General features: G+C 36.6%; 2 protein-coding genes across 2 annotated transcripts; both read right to left on the bottom strand.

Moving 5' to 3' along the window:
* Positions 1–264: 264 nt before the first annotated feature.
* pnn (pinin, desmosome associated protein) lies at positions 265–7398 on the bottom strand. Its single transcript, XM_041266299.1, has 9 exons — positions 7241–7398; positions 6072–6143; positions 5676–5744; positions 3976–4051; positions 3754–3848; positions 3405–3480; positions 3067–3222; positions 2799–2937; positions 265–2407 (listed from the first exon to the last, which is right to left on the bottom strand). Exons 1-9 carry the CDS (start codon positions 7351–7353, stop codon positions 1188–1190), a joined length of 2016 nt encoding a protein of 671 aa, XP_041122233.1. The 5' UTR covers positions 7354–7398; the 3' UTR covers positions 265–1187.
* Positions 7399–8484: 1086 nt separating this feature from the next.
* On the bottom strand, positions 8485–13960 carry gemin2 (gem (nuclear organelle) associated protein 2). Its single transcript, XM_041266300.1, has 10 exons — positions 13650–13960; positions 13192–13276; positions 12174–12263; positions 11720–11779; positions 11498–11623; positions 11230–11274; positions 10864–10932; positions 10286–10396; positions 9151–9209; positions 8485–8703 (listed from the first exon to the last, which is right to left on the bottom strand). Exons 1-10 carry the CDS (start codon positions 13766–13768, stop codon positions 8667–8669), a joined length of 801 nt encoding a protein of 266 aa, XP_041122234.1. The 5' UTR covers positions 13769–13960; the 3' UTR covers positions 8485–8666.
* Positions 13961–14213: the final 253 nt, after the last annotated feature.

Genomic DNA, 14213 nt, shown 5'->3' with positions numbered 1-14213 from the left:
AGGAGTCTGTAATATGTATTTCAGCCATGGCCAAGTTAGTACAAACAACAGAACCAACTTAAATCCAGGCATCATTTATGAACCCCATATTACACTTTAAAAACCCTCTATCAACTTCCATTCCTTTTACATTACCCAACCATTGACAATCGTATTAACAACATGTGTACGAGAGTACACATAGCAGGATTATAAATGTCACCAGGTATTGTGTATGTGTGTGCAAGAGTCACAACAGGATTATAAATAGGATCACAGGTATAGTACCAACACAAATGCTCTTTATTTTTGAAGATGTTCAATTTGTACAAAATTATACAAGGCATACATTTTTGAACAGCATTTCCAAAGCAGGTCAACAAAAAAAAACCTATCAAATGTTCTCAGGGGTCTCTTTGTCCCTCATGGGTGTAAAGCAAAATTGAAAAAAAAAAAAAAAGGAAATAACCCACAGTGGGGATGGGGAGAGAGAGAGAGAAGCAACAAAAGCATTGTAGTAGGAAGGAAAAAAAAGTTATACCAGGACATGTGGGTTCAACACCACTGTACCACTAATGACAAGTGAGCAGAGTTCAACACTCCAGGACTCTTCAGTAGCACACAATAAGATAGTCAAAAAAATTCAAAATAAAAAAAACGTAGGATTAGCAGACTTGAAAGGTGCAAGGAAACATGCACAAGTCTTCGATGATCATTTAACATGCAACAATGACAAAAAAAAATAACACAAGGTATGAATCGCAAAAAAAATTTGACCAAATATCAATATTCAAAACCCAGAGGGACAGCACTTAATCAGAATAACGTTTATCAACTTTATTAAAATACACAAGAGGTATTCATTTCAAATTTATACATCTTACCAAATTGCTGAAAAGTGTATGGATCAATCTTTTGTATAGAGAATTGCATTGTGTCAGTCTGAGAAACCATATGAAAAACTACTAAAAAAAGTACTAGAGTACCTCCTGGAGTCTTCAATTTTTATTTTATCTTTTAAACTTTAAAAAAGTCCCACAGCACGTGTTACAAAGTCGATACACAATTAGGACTTAAAATGATCTGTTCCTTACAAAGGAACTGTTGCTCTTCGGCGTCCAACTACAACAATCCTCTTCGGCTGTGGAGGATGACTTTTTTTTTTTTTTTTTTTTTTTAAACACACATGAAAAGCCAGGTCAGCCCTTTTAGCGCCTCTTGTCCTTTCTGTCTGGTTTGCGATCTCTCTCGCTGCGCGACAGCTTTTTATCCGACAGACTGCCCTCTGTCACTGACCTCTTCCCATCTGATCTGGAGCTCTTTGCTTTGGACCCCTTCACATCCCGGCTGCTGTTTTTGGAGGACTTGTGGTTCCTGTCCACTCCTGAACTGCCTCTCTTCCTCTCCCTTTCCCTGTCTTTCTCTGTACTCCTTTGCCTGCGCTTTCTGTCCCGGTTGTGTCCCCTTGCCCTGCTCCGGCTCCGGCTACTGCTACTACTGCTGGTGCTGCTGCTACTACTGCTGCTGGAGCTGCTCTGGCTGCTGCCGCTACTGCTAGAGCTGCTGCCACTGCTACTGGAGCTCGAGGTGCTGCTGGAGGAGGAGCTACTGCTGCTCCTGCTTTTCTTCTTCTCCCCCACCCTACCCCTGCTCTGGCTCCTAGTCCTGCTTTTGCTGTGAACTGCCTTAGGCTGCTTTTCTGTCGCCTGCTGCAACTGTTGCTGCGGCTGATGACCGTCCTCTGGTCCAGGGGCCACGACACCAACTTCCTCTCTGGGAGACTGGCTTTCAGGCTCCTTCGCTACTACCATTTCTAGAACTGGCTCAGGATCAGGCACTGGCTCCTGTTCACCAGGGGATTCAGCTTCAAGGCCGTTCTCCCTTTCAGGTTCCGTTCTGGACTCCTGTTTCTGATCTGCCTCATCCTTAACTACTTCCTCCTCTTCCTTTTTATCCTGGCTAACCTCCATTTCTGCTACCCCTGGGCTCTCTTTAAACTCCATCTCCTGATCACTCTCTCCCTGCTGAACCCTTTCATCCTCCTTGGCCTCTGCAATGCTGTCTGGCTTACACACTGGCTGCCTTTCTTCCCTAGCATCAGCAACTTCCTCTTCTGCTCCTCTAAGCTCCACTGACTGCCCCTGCTCCTCCTCCAGTTTTGTAACTTCTTCCTGTTCTGGTTCCAAATCACTATGAACTATGCTCACCTCCCCCTCTCCTGCTTCCTCCATCTCTACATCATGTTTCTGGTTACCTGTCTCCTCCATCTTTGCCTCCTGCCGAGGCGGCTTACCCTCCTCTTGCTCTTCATTCTGCAGATCTTCATTGTGTAATTCCTCCTGTTTCTCCTTCACTGACTGGCGTCTGGGACGGACCACCATTTTGTTGAGATGTTCTGCAAACTCTTCACGCCTTTCCTCAAATATGGCTGTTACAACATCAAAAACAATCACCTTGTAGAATAGCTATCATTCTTCCCATGGCATCACACAGAAGATAGAAGCTACATGTCATCCTCGTGCACGAACACAGATTCACTTTACCACAACCATCTTCACTGAAACATACAGGTATACATACTTCAAAGAAAGCTTAGTTTCTGCACTGCATGTTATTTTATATTAATTAAATTACATTTAAAACACCATTACTTTCAGTTGTCCAGTGCAAGTGTTATTTTTGCTCTTTGACCATTGGTCTACAATGCAAAGAATAGTTATATATTGCATGTTCCAAGCCACCATAATTTGCTTATGATACATACATTTTCTGACATGACACTTACATGTTTGTTTAAAAAAAAGTAACTTAGTACTTACCATTCAATTTTTTCTGAGACTCCTCAAAGAGCTTACGAGTGGCTGAACACATTTTGCCAGGCATATAGAAGATTGGAGGTTTTGTCTTTGTTCTTATATATTTTATTATTTTAGAGTTGTGATCATTCCATTCTTCTTGCTGTGAAAATAAGGTTTAAAAACAGTTCCACTTTAATAAGGTGTTCTGTGATTTAGCATTCCATTAATGCTTAAAACCAAGCCCATAGCTCTCCTCTTCCCCTCCCCAATAAACTGAACCACATCTTACCAACTGAGCCAGTTCCACTTTTTGTTCCAAAAGTCTCAGCTCTGATTGTTTGGCACGACGTTCTTCAAAGAGTTCTCGTCGTTCATTTTCAACCTTTTTGCGTTCCGCTTCTGCTTGGATTTCTAGCTTGTGTTCTATCTCGTGACGTCTTTTTTGCTAAAAATGGAAACAGGTCAACATTTGTAAAAAGCTAAATCACAGATTAAAAATTCAACAGTATCCTAAACACAGCTTATGCTATTCTACTGAATTGTGGTTGCTGAAGCTTAAGTGAATTCATTGTGAATAAATGGTTTGGTTAAAATTGATGTCTTAGATGCCTTGAATTGGAGCATTACCCTTTCTGTCGCCACTGTAGATTCTTGTTTGAACTTCTGAAGAGTACCCATCAACAGGCCAAACATACGTCGATTCCTTGAGAGGAAAGAAAGACAGCCCCTTAGGATGCTAATGAACTACACTGTAATGCAAGCACCACCACCACAAAAAGTCATTCAAGAATCTTGAATCCAACATATTTTACTCAAATAACACATTTCAACTTTCTAATGTTTGGTTTTCCATTCCAAAACATCTATTACACAACAGAAGACAGCACAGCGTCATGAATTAACCAGATCTACTATCAACATTAGAAAGCTTTTTAAAATCTACCATCACTTAATTTGCCAGGCACAAAAGTCATACCTTTGTTTGCCTTTCTCATCCGTACTTTGGTCTTGAATAAGGTCTCGACGTGTTCGTTCTTTGGAGGTAGCAACAACTGAAGACTGCAACGCCGGCTGGATTTTTTAAATAAAAAATAAGAAATTTAAACTGAGACATTAGATAAATCACCAAGTCACCCCATCAATACTGCTAATTCTTGTCAATATCAGCAGACAAGAGGTTCCTTTATGGGGTTTTTACCTTTTTATCATCTTCATCGTCCTCTGCGTCGCTTTCATGGCGTGAATCTCTCCTTGCCCGTCGATCTCCAGCCAGCCTGGAAAACAGGAACATAAAGGGCCTTAACATGCTTAGTGAAGAAGGTGGTGTACAAACAGTATTCCATCTCCACCGCAAATTACACCAGACAGCACCACAGTAGCCTAAATAAATGCAAAAAATTAACACTACTTTAATTGAGTGCGCAATTATTTTATCCCAATTACAGTTCTGAACAGCTGATTTTGTTCCACTTCAAACAAAATGAAATTGAAACCAGTTAATATTGGTTCACTTTTTTATTTAACCAACTAGGCTATTGTATTGGTGTTCACAGGTAATCTAAAATTAAACAAAAACAGCATGAAATAGTAAATATAACTCGCCACTCAGAGAAAATGGTGTGACAAGTTATCCATCTGTATCAAGAAGGTGTTATGCACTTCCTGTCTATAGAAACAACAATGCCTATGTTGCATCCTTAAGAAAATGACAGCAGTCTGCTTTTTTTTCTCTCTGTTGCAACTTTTGCCTTAGTTATTTTTTTAAAGCAATTAAACAGCAACATTTCCCAACACTCCGCAGGTTAGCGTCCTTACATTCAACGTAGTAACTTAATGCAGTTTGTTTGAAAAACTATGCAGCTAATCAAGATCATGGCTCCATTAAACATGCCACTCCATTCTGTTCCACCTTTCAACCTTGTGGTGTTTTTAACTTGATATAAAAATAAAATTAAATTATACTCCCAGGGCTCTACACATCTGCCGTAGAGTTGAAATGTGACACCAAAAAAACCATTGTGACAAACATCTCTTCAAAGCATTATATATTTACCATAATTCACATATTTCTTATTGCATAGCTGCTGTTTTAAACAGAAGATACAGAAAAAAATCCTCTCCAAGTAATCAATTGTGTATGTACACTTAAGCACTAAGGTATGCACATTTCACAGCAAGACATACAACAAATGTAACATGCACACCTTCTCTAAATTTCGATATAACAATGAAAATAACACTGAACAATTAAATCATTAATGATTGAGAAAACAATGAAAAATTCATTATACAATAAACATTGTTTTCTTAAGTAGACAGTAAAACATCAACTCTTAATATCCAGGAAGACAACTAGCAAACCTCTGATTACTTCACTTGCCACACATTTTACAGCTTGTTTTCTGTGTACAAAACTTAAGTTAACAGTAATTGTTTATTTTGAGAGAATACAAAACTGGTCGCGCAACATGGATCCAGCATGTAGCCAACCGCAAAGTGGAAGGCAAATAGTGCCATCTGATTTGCTGGTTGCTCTGAAAAAGCAAGCTAAATAATGCTGAATTTCATTAGCTGGCTGTGATATAATGCTTTGTCGTTGACCACCAAGGTGTAGCATGGGACGAGCGCTTTTCTCAAATTATTGTATGTTTGAAAACAATGGAAAGAGACAGAGAATAGTCTGAAAAGGGAAAGATAAAAAATGAGTTTATTGTTCCGGTTCCATTTAAAATCACTGGTTAACACTATTTTGTGTAAAACTGCATATCAGATAAGAGTTTCATGATTTCCAAACAAGCACTGGTTCCAACAACTTGGGTGAATGACTCTCCAATATTCTGAGCTGTACTTAAGTTCAGTCTGACCTGTAGACCCACACGTGAACCCTGATGAACATACCTCAAGAGTGCCCCGTCAATATCTCTATATTTAGCTGGGGGTCCACCTCCGCTGTCCGAGAGTCCACGCCTAAAAAATGAAAACACATGTATATATTTCTGAAGCTGACCAAAGTTTGTCAAGTCCATCATTAAGTGCAATACATTGATTTATTAATTTATTTTTCTATTGTTACCGAGGTTTAGAACTTAAACCCACATACATTTGATTTCTTAAGGTGCCGGTTATCACACATCTTAAACGAGGCAAAGTCATAAAGGGCAATGGAACGAAGAAAAAAAAAAAAAAAGGATCAGTCTGCCTTAGCCTTTTAACATAAGATGAACTTCCTTGTATCACCTGAATCCAAGCATAATGTCAAAGGATAATAAAGTTATCAATCTCCACTTTTCATACCTCAGTAAATTAATTCCTCGCCCCCTACCTCCTCCTGGGCCTGGGATGGTTAGCCTTCTTGCTTGGCCAGGCCTGAAAAACAAAAACATATTACAATCTTGCCTTGAGAAGAACAAGATACTGGGGATAGAAATGGACCCAATGTAGTAAAAAATAAATAAATTAAAAAAATACAAGTGTTAGATTAATGATTTTTTGGTATTTAAAAATGGAAGTGCTTTGTTATAATGTTCAAGAAAACCACTTTACTGCGTGTTCCTTGTGGCGGCAATGAATACTGGGTTTCTTCCAGACGGGTAGACAGACGCCCACTCATAAATTAATTGCTAAAACCTACGTTCTCACCTTTCCTTACCATTAATGTTATGGCAACAGACAAATTCATTTTCACATTTTCAGAAAACTGTGTGTGTTTAGGGCGTTACTGCGATAATGAATAACACTGGCAAAACACAAAACTTGTCACAAAAGGTGCTTCCCGCCAGCAAAAATACAAAATACACTACCGGTTTCATTCAAGGAGGTACGGGAACGGATTAGTAAACGCCATGGTTCCTTGTTTGTTTGTTTATTTATATATATGAGAGAGATGGAGAGAATCTCGAACAAACGACATTTATGGTACAAATACTGGAAAATTGACAGTCTAATTGGCCAAAAACGTGGTCATCTACTTACTGAGTAGATCTGGTTAGAAAACAAAGAGGCCTACATATTGTTATAAACGACCAAAATTAACTAACGTTATAGTTAACATTTAGTATGATATCACAGTTCAGAAGATATTGACCTACTATAATAGTTGTATTCAGATTACACAAGTTAAAAAAACAAACAAACAATAAACTAATGTGTGTTGTAATCGATGTGGCCATTCAGAAATTGTTTTGTGTTTGATTTCGCCTGCATCTTCACATTGTAAAAACGTATAGCAAGACAGACATTGCTTTATACCACTTCAAGGCAGTCGTAATTATTATTATTATTATTATTGACGTTTTCATCATCCAATTAATATACGACACTGACATTTAAAATATCTTGCCGGTTATACAATAAAATCACATCAGAACAGGCGGCTCACGAACACGCCTAGCTCCAAAATAGCATGGGTTCCGATATTTCTCATTGTCTTTTTTGTACGTTTTTATTTCAAAACGTTCACATACCTAAGTTCGTTGGGGTCCCTGCCAATCAATTTGCGAATATTTTCGTCTACATTTTTTAATCCTTCTTTTGCTTTTTCAAGCTGTTCCTGAAAAGCCTTCACAGCAACCGCCATTTTATCTCTCGCCTCAATGCTGCCTCCTTCGCCGCAAAGCACTTCTGGGTCATTTTGTCTCAGTAACTCGTGCAACTAATACTTGATTGGCAACAGCTGAAATCCAATAGAAAAACAAGTTGATTCCTGCAGAGCCAACCGAGGGGAACTATTAAGAGGCACCTCAGTGGGCGGGTTTTCCTCATTGTAGTTTATGTGAGTTAGTAACCGTAACGACTTGTTTGCGGGGGCGGGGCAGGGGCGTTTAACCCTTTGATGTATTTACACAAACTGCAAAGTAAAAACGACACACTGCCTGTAGCCATACATACTACAATGAACAAATGTGGTGCTTCTTACATCAACTTCAGGCAGTGTTCCAGAAGTACCCGCAACATCAAGAATAATACATTAGTTTAGGTGAACCTGATATGTCATACCCATACCAGGTTACTCTTTGACACCACTGGTCAATTTGATGTGTTATGATTCCAATGTAACCTTTAGAAGTGACTTGAATACTTATCATCAGAGTTAAAACATAGTTAGTTAAATCTTTTGCATTTGATAATAAATGTTCTTCTTTCCAAATCACAGATGGACTTGGACTTTGTCCTAAGGGTAAACAAAGATGCTGTTAAGCACCACAAAACTGTAGCATGTCCTTGCACAAACAACCATATTATCCTTTTAAATATATGCTTTAAAAAAATGTTATATATTGAATTATGCAGAGAATCTCACTGAAAGAGAACAATGTAATCTAGGGGTATTTGCCATGGACTCTAACATTAATTAAAAAGTGTACAAGAAAACTGAGGATGACTAGTACAAAATAATTTAATTTTGAAAAATATATATATATATATATATATATATATTATTTATCTGGAATATATTATATAATATATTATATATATATATGATATACACCATATCCATATTTACACTTGGTGGTCTAGGTTTGGCTGCATTCTCATTCTTACGATGTAGATAAGAAAAAAAATAACAGAAGCACATTGTCTTCGTATGTTGTGAAATATACGGACCAAATAATTCCAATACATAGTTGTCAAGGTTTTATATAACAACCTGGATTTGTTTGAAAGTACTTCATAGAAGACATATATTATATATATATATATATATATATATATATATATATATATATATATATATATATATATATATATATATATAAAAGGATCAGTGACCTTGCTGTGCAAACTGCAATAAGACTGCAGTTTTGTTACCACTAGGGGTTCTGTAGCCCAGCTTCACATTCCACTGTGGTTACTGTACTGAAAAATCTCAAACACAATTCTGCCAAAGCATCACTCCTTATCAGCCAAGTCATTCTGCTCAAAATACCTGAAAAGAATAAAGGATATTGTTAACTTACACATAAATAGACTAGTAATTTCTAAATGGGAAATTTGGGGGTTGATTTTATCAACCTATACCCTGCTAGGTTACACCATATAAAGATTTTATTGGAGCATTTTTCTGCAGTGGGGAATCACCCTGGATTTCATGAACCATCTATTTTAGGGGCAATCCCAAGATGGCCACAGAAAGCTGGTTGGCTTAATCAAGGGTGCTGTAAAATGCTCCAGTAAACTCTAGCTTTGGCTACAGGATGATGAAACCCTAGTTATAAGTAAAATCATATACAATCAAACTGCTTTAAAAAGCATAGCTGTGCTTTGGTACATTTTTAGCTACACACATTTCATTTTCACATTGCTCTGTCTGAAACAGGGGTTTATTACTTTTTTATTGTAAAAATATAGATTAAATAAAGTCTGCTGTATCTACCTGGCCACCAGGCAAATCAATAAATTCAGCGCAGATAGTCTCTTATCCTCTTTACTCTCCTAAAATAAAACAAAAAAAAGTTAGCCATACTAAAACCATAAGCCAGTCTGTCACAATTCTATCATTGATCTAGGAATTGTGTTTGTGTAATAAAAATACTAGGACCACGGATTTGTAATAATGCATAGTTACTGTACTAATTGTAACATAATATTGGTTCTATGAACGGTAGCCTTTAGAGCAGGACACTCTAATACATTCTTAAGAAAATGATGAATCCTTCCTAAGTAATATACATCAGTATTCAGAAATGCATTACAATTAATCAGTAAGTTCAAAACCCCAAATATACTGTGGCTCTCAAAAGTATTTACCCCCCTTGGACTTTTCCACATTTTATTGTGTTACAACATGGAATCAAAATGGATTTAATTAGGAGTTTTTACCACATATCACCACAAAAAAAGTCCATAATGTCAAAGTGAAAAATAAAATCTACAAATTGTTCTAAATTACAGATATAAAACAGAAAATAATTGACTGCATAAGTATTCACCCCCTTTGCTATGACACACCTAAATAAGCTCTGGTGCAACCAATTGTCTTTAGAAGTCACATAATTAGTTGAATAGAGTCCACCTATGTGCAATTAAGGTGTTTCATGATTGAGAATATGTGGAAAGAGTTGAAAATTGCTGTTCACCAAAGGTCCCCATCCAACTTGATGGAATTTGAGCAATTTTGCAAAGAAGAATGAGCAAAAATTGCAGTGTCCAGATGTGCAAAGCTGGTAGAGACTTATCCAAATAGACTCATGGCTGTAACTGCTGCCAAAGGAGCCTCTACCAAATATTGACTCGAGGGTTAATACTTATGCAATCAATTATTTTCTGTTTTGTATTTGTAATTAATTTAGAACAACTTGTAGATTTTATTTTTCACTTTAACATTATGGACTTTTTTTGTGTTAATCAGTGGCAAAAACTCCTAATTAAATCCATTTTGATTCCATGTTGTAACACAATAGAATGTTGAAAAGTCCAAGGGGGGTGAATACTTTTGAGAGCCACTGTGCCTGAGTTTAGGCCTTAACATTTGTGGTATACTAAACTATTTCCAGAAAAAATAAACGTACAAGACTGGCACGGACTTCAGAGCAACGTCTTGCCAATTGTCGGATAAGGGAATGGGCTTCTGGTAGCAAAGGTTTTTCAAGGCAAGCCAGCAATGCATACAACCACCTTCCCTGTAGATGCAAAATCATCACAATACAATTTCAACAGAATGCAAAATTCACACTGGCCAATGTTTTAATGGCTTGAGAACATTTTAATCAACATTTGATTAAAAAGCATAATTTCTCCCCATTAAACAAACATGATACAGAGGCAGCACTATATACTTCTTAGACTTTAGCATTAAACTATTATAATCATTTATACCAACTACTCTAGGTAGGTACCGTAGACTTGGTTTCCAAACAAGGCAGCTACAATGCCTGCTGTTATCGTAATATTGGCTCCAACTTTATGACTGGGATTAACTGCAGAATGGCATCACAATACAGAGCAATGCTCTTCCAATTACACATTCTGCATCCTCATCTATAATCTTTCCATAATCTTTCCACACTACTAGAGTCTACAATGTACAGTAACATCTCTATAAAGTAAACCGGTCCACAAAGCATCTTGTATATTAATCAAGACTCACCAGTTCAGAAGTAAAGTCTTTCTCTCCTAACCAGTTCATCAAATACTCCAAAACACTAGTTACTGACGCCTTTAAAAGCAAAGAGAAAAACATGATAAACACAAGCATCTCACAGACCAGCAATACCATGGTCATCATTGGCTACATATGCTCTTTTTCAAAACATCAGAAGAACAGTCATATTTTTGGTAGCTTATAAAGAAGACTTAAAAAAAGATATCACAGTTTTTATAGTTAAGGTTTATGGGGTCAGGGAACAGAATCTGGTAAATTGTTGGTGTCAATTGCATTCTATTGTTAATCTTAGCACAACAGAAAGGTTAAGAAAATGAAAACAGAAGTTCTATATCATAATGTGACACTTACTTGACTCAATCTGCTGACAATGCTAAGCAGAGGCGGGAATCCTACCTGAAAAACATACCGTCTTCAAAAGGACATAACAGCATACACACATTAATTTCTTAACATGCTGTAATATTTTTAAATGCTATTTTTAAAAAGTACAAGAACATTCATACAGCATATTTAGATGGGTACCAGACCTCCTCCTGTGTAAGTTCACTTGAGAGTTTTTAGCCCTCAGACAGACAGAAAACACATTTAATTTTAAACACCACTGTACGGTTTTTACCTTTACATAATCAATGCCTGGGTTCTCATTCTCGTTCTCATCCTCATCCTGTGAAAGCAGCCTATCAAAGTACACCTTTTCACCCAGGCAAAATTTCTTCCAGCCTTCCTCATCTTCTGGATTTGGCTAAAAGAAAGACAACAAAACTAATTTAATGATATACGTAAATAGAGGTTAAGTATTTGGTAGGTTATTTATGATTTATGATAACTCTGTACTCACCATCACTACATTATTGTCCAAAGATTGTAACTTCCAATGTTCTCTGTGCTTGTTAACATTCTATAAAGTGTAACAGCAAGCATTAGGGGAATACTGACATAGATAGCCATTAAAAACATTTACATTTAAAGTTGCAGCTATACAAAAATATTTACTTTAACACTACTTGAATAATCATAGTGCATATCTTCTTATACAATAATACTTTTCCCATGCAAGAAATTGCATATTAAAAGACAAAGTTTTTTTTTTTTTAAACTTTCATACTTCCTATATTTTCAGAATAATCCAGTGGAAAAGTTACCAGAAATTACTATGTTCAGGCATTTAACCTATAAAACCACTTGATGAGTTAGCATTATTCATGTATGAGTTTAATTAGTATTATAAAATAAGCCTATACCCAATCCAGCTATTCAGTAGGAATCCTTCATAATCTTTTTGTTATATTTACCTGTCTAACATCTGAAAAATTAGCAACTTGCAGTTGCTGCCACTTGAGACTGGGTGAAAAACCTTCAGGGGCTGGCTGGCATCCCAAAAGCTTTAAAAAAAAAAATCAGACAAAGATGCAGAATGTTTTTTTTTTTGTTCTTTTTTTCTCTTAATTTTGAAATGGCCATACAAACCTGCAAACAACTGGGTCTATGTCATGAAAGTCAATCCTCTTTTCACCCGCTAAACCTAAGCAATGGATGTAACCAACCTATTAAACCCAAAGGCATGTCTTTTTCTACATATGAAGGTTGTCCTTCAAGATGTGTGTGTTTTGTGGAGTCAAACACAGTTTGAAACTAATCTCTCATTGGTACTGTCTGTAAACAACCAGTGCTCTTTTATACATGTCACAGATTTGATCATCTCAAACTGTTGTTTTATATCACCAAATTAATCACCTCTAATCAAAGTTTATTTAAATATGATTAAAAAACAACATCCTTGGATTGTGTCACTAGTTTCACAAATTCAGGTTTCCATATTCCATACTCAATGTTTAATATGTAAAAAAAAAAAATTGGTACCGGATCTTAAAATGAAGGCGAGAGAGAGCATTTGTATTAGTATCTAGACCTAATGAACTGACCTTGATTTACAGTAGCTTCAAGTTCGCATCTGCTTGTTGGTTTCGTGCCTTATTGTTGGTGTCGGCAGCTGATCTTCAGTTTTGAACAATACCAGGGGTGGGCCTACTAATCTGATGAGTAGGAGCGACTATATTGTTGTTGTAAGAGCACTTGTTTTTTGGCGTTTGGCAGTTTACTGTTACAATCAATTTGTCAATCAATTCCTGGAACAGGAAAGCTTTTTTATTATTGTTCTTGTTCATGTAATGTCCATGGTTTATTTTTTTGGAAAAATGTTTACATTTTTTTTTCTATACTGTTCACTGTCAAACTGTATAATTCTCGCCTGTCAGACAAAACAGTTCCAGATGTGGGATTCGGCACAAATTAACCCCTGGTCATACTTACTGAAATGTTTACAGTCTGGTTCTTCTTAAGCTTCTTTGGGTCAATCTGAGCAACCATAACTTCAGGGCACATTGATGCCTCAAGCCTATTAAAGAAAATGGACAGTATTTTACAAGATGAAGATCATACATTATTGTGACACTAAAAATCAAGGTCTATATTTTTTATAATATTATCAGTGGCGTTTTCGGTTTGTTTTCTAGTGCTGATGTAGTTTCATAAATATCACTCTAAAAATAAACATGGCTTCTTCTAATGCTTGAAAGACAAGATTAAAATACTTTAATAAACATAATCCAGACAGAGAAACCCACCACTGGGGCATTACCACGTACCGAATTTATCCATTTATACTAGAACACTGCCCAAATCTCAACGCTTTCACTAACAAAAACCATCATAGGCGCAAACCTGTTTATACATTAAGTAGAACCACAATATGATAAAAACTGACTTACTGAACCTGTCTTAAATATTCCTGGGGGTTCCTCGGGGGCACTGTGGGATCAAAATCTTCAACGTCATATTCTTCTACAGGCAAGAGCCTGGGCATCAACTCCTCCTCATCTGATTTCATAGTGCCCTTGCTAGTATTAATACGAATATACTTTTGTATGGGTAGTTGGAGTAAACAAGAAATGTACCGTTTGCAAAGTTCACTTAATAAATACAAAATGTTTAATTTATTTCTGGCTACAAAGAAGTTTTGCTTACTACGTTTTTATGTTCTGCCAGCTGCCATTTTAACTCTGACGTTAACATCAAGCGCCCGCTGCTATGGTTACTGTGTTGTTGCCAGAAATTGCCCCGTCATGCTGAGCGCAGCACTGATAACAAAGAACTTTCTACATTAATATGGATTGCCATATAATATTGATTTTAGAATTAAAAATAAACGTACATGATTGATGACCAAGTAGAATGTATTAGAATCCTGACAGACTAAATTAGATGCCAAGGCAGAGCATCAAAAGATATTGATATTTGAAAAAAAAAAAAAAAAAATATATATATATATATAT

The sequence above is a fragment of the Polyodon spathula genome, chromosome 12, assembly GCF_017654505.1.
Source record: "Polyodon spathula isolate WHYD16114869_AA chromosome 12, ASM1765450v1, whole genome shotgun sequence".
NCBI classification, from domain to species: Eukaryota; Metazoa; Chordata; class Actinopteri; order Acipenseriformes; family Polyodontidae; genus Polyodon; species Polyodon spathula.
The sequence above is the reverse complement of the archived record's forward strand: the minus strand, read 5'-3'. Positions and strand labels throughout refer to the sequence as shown.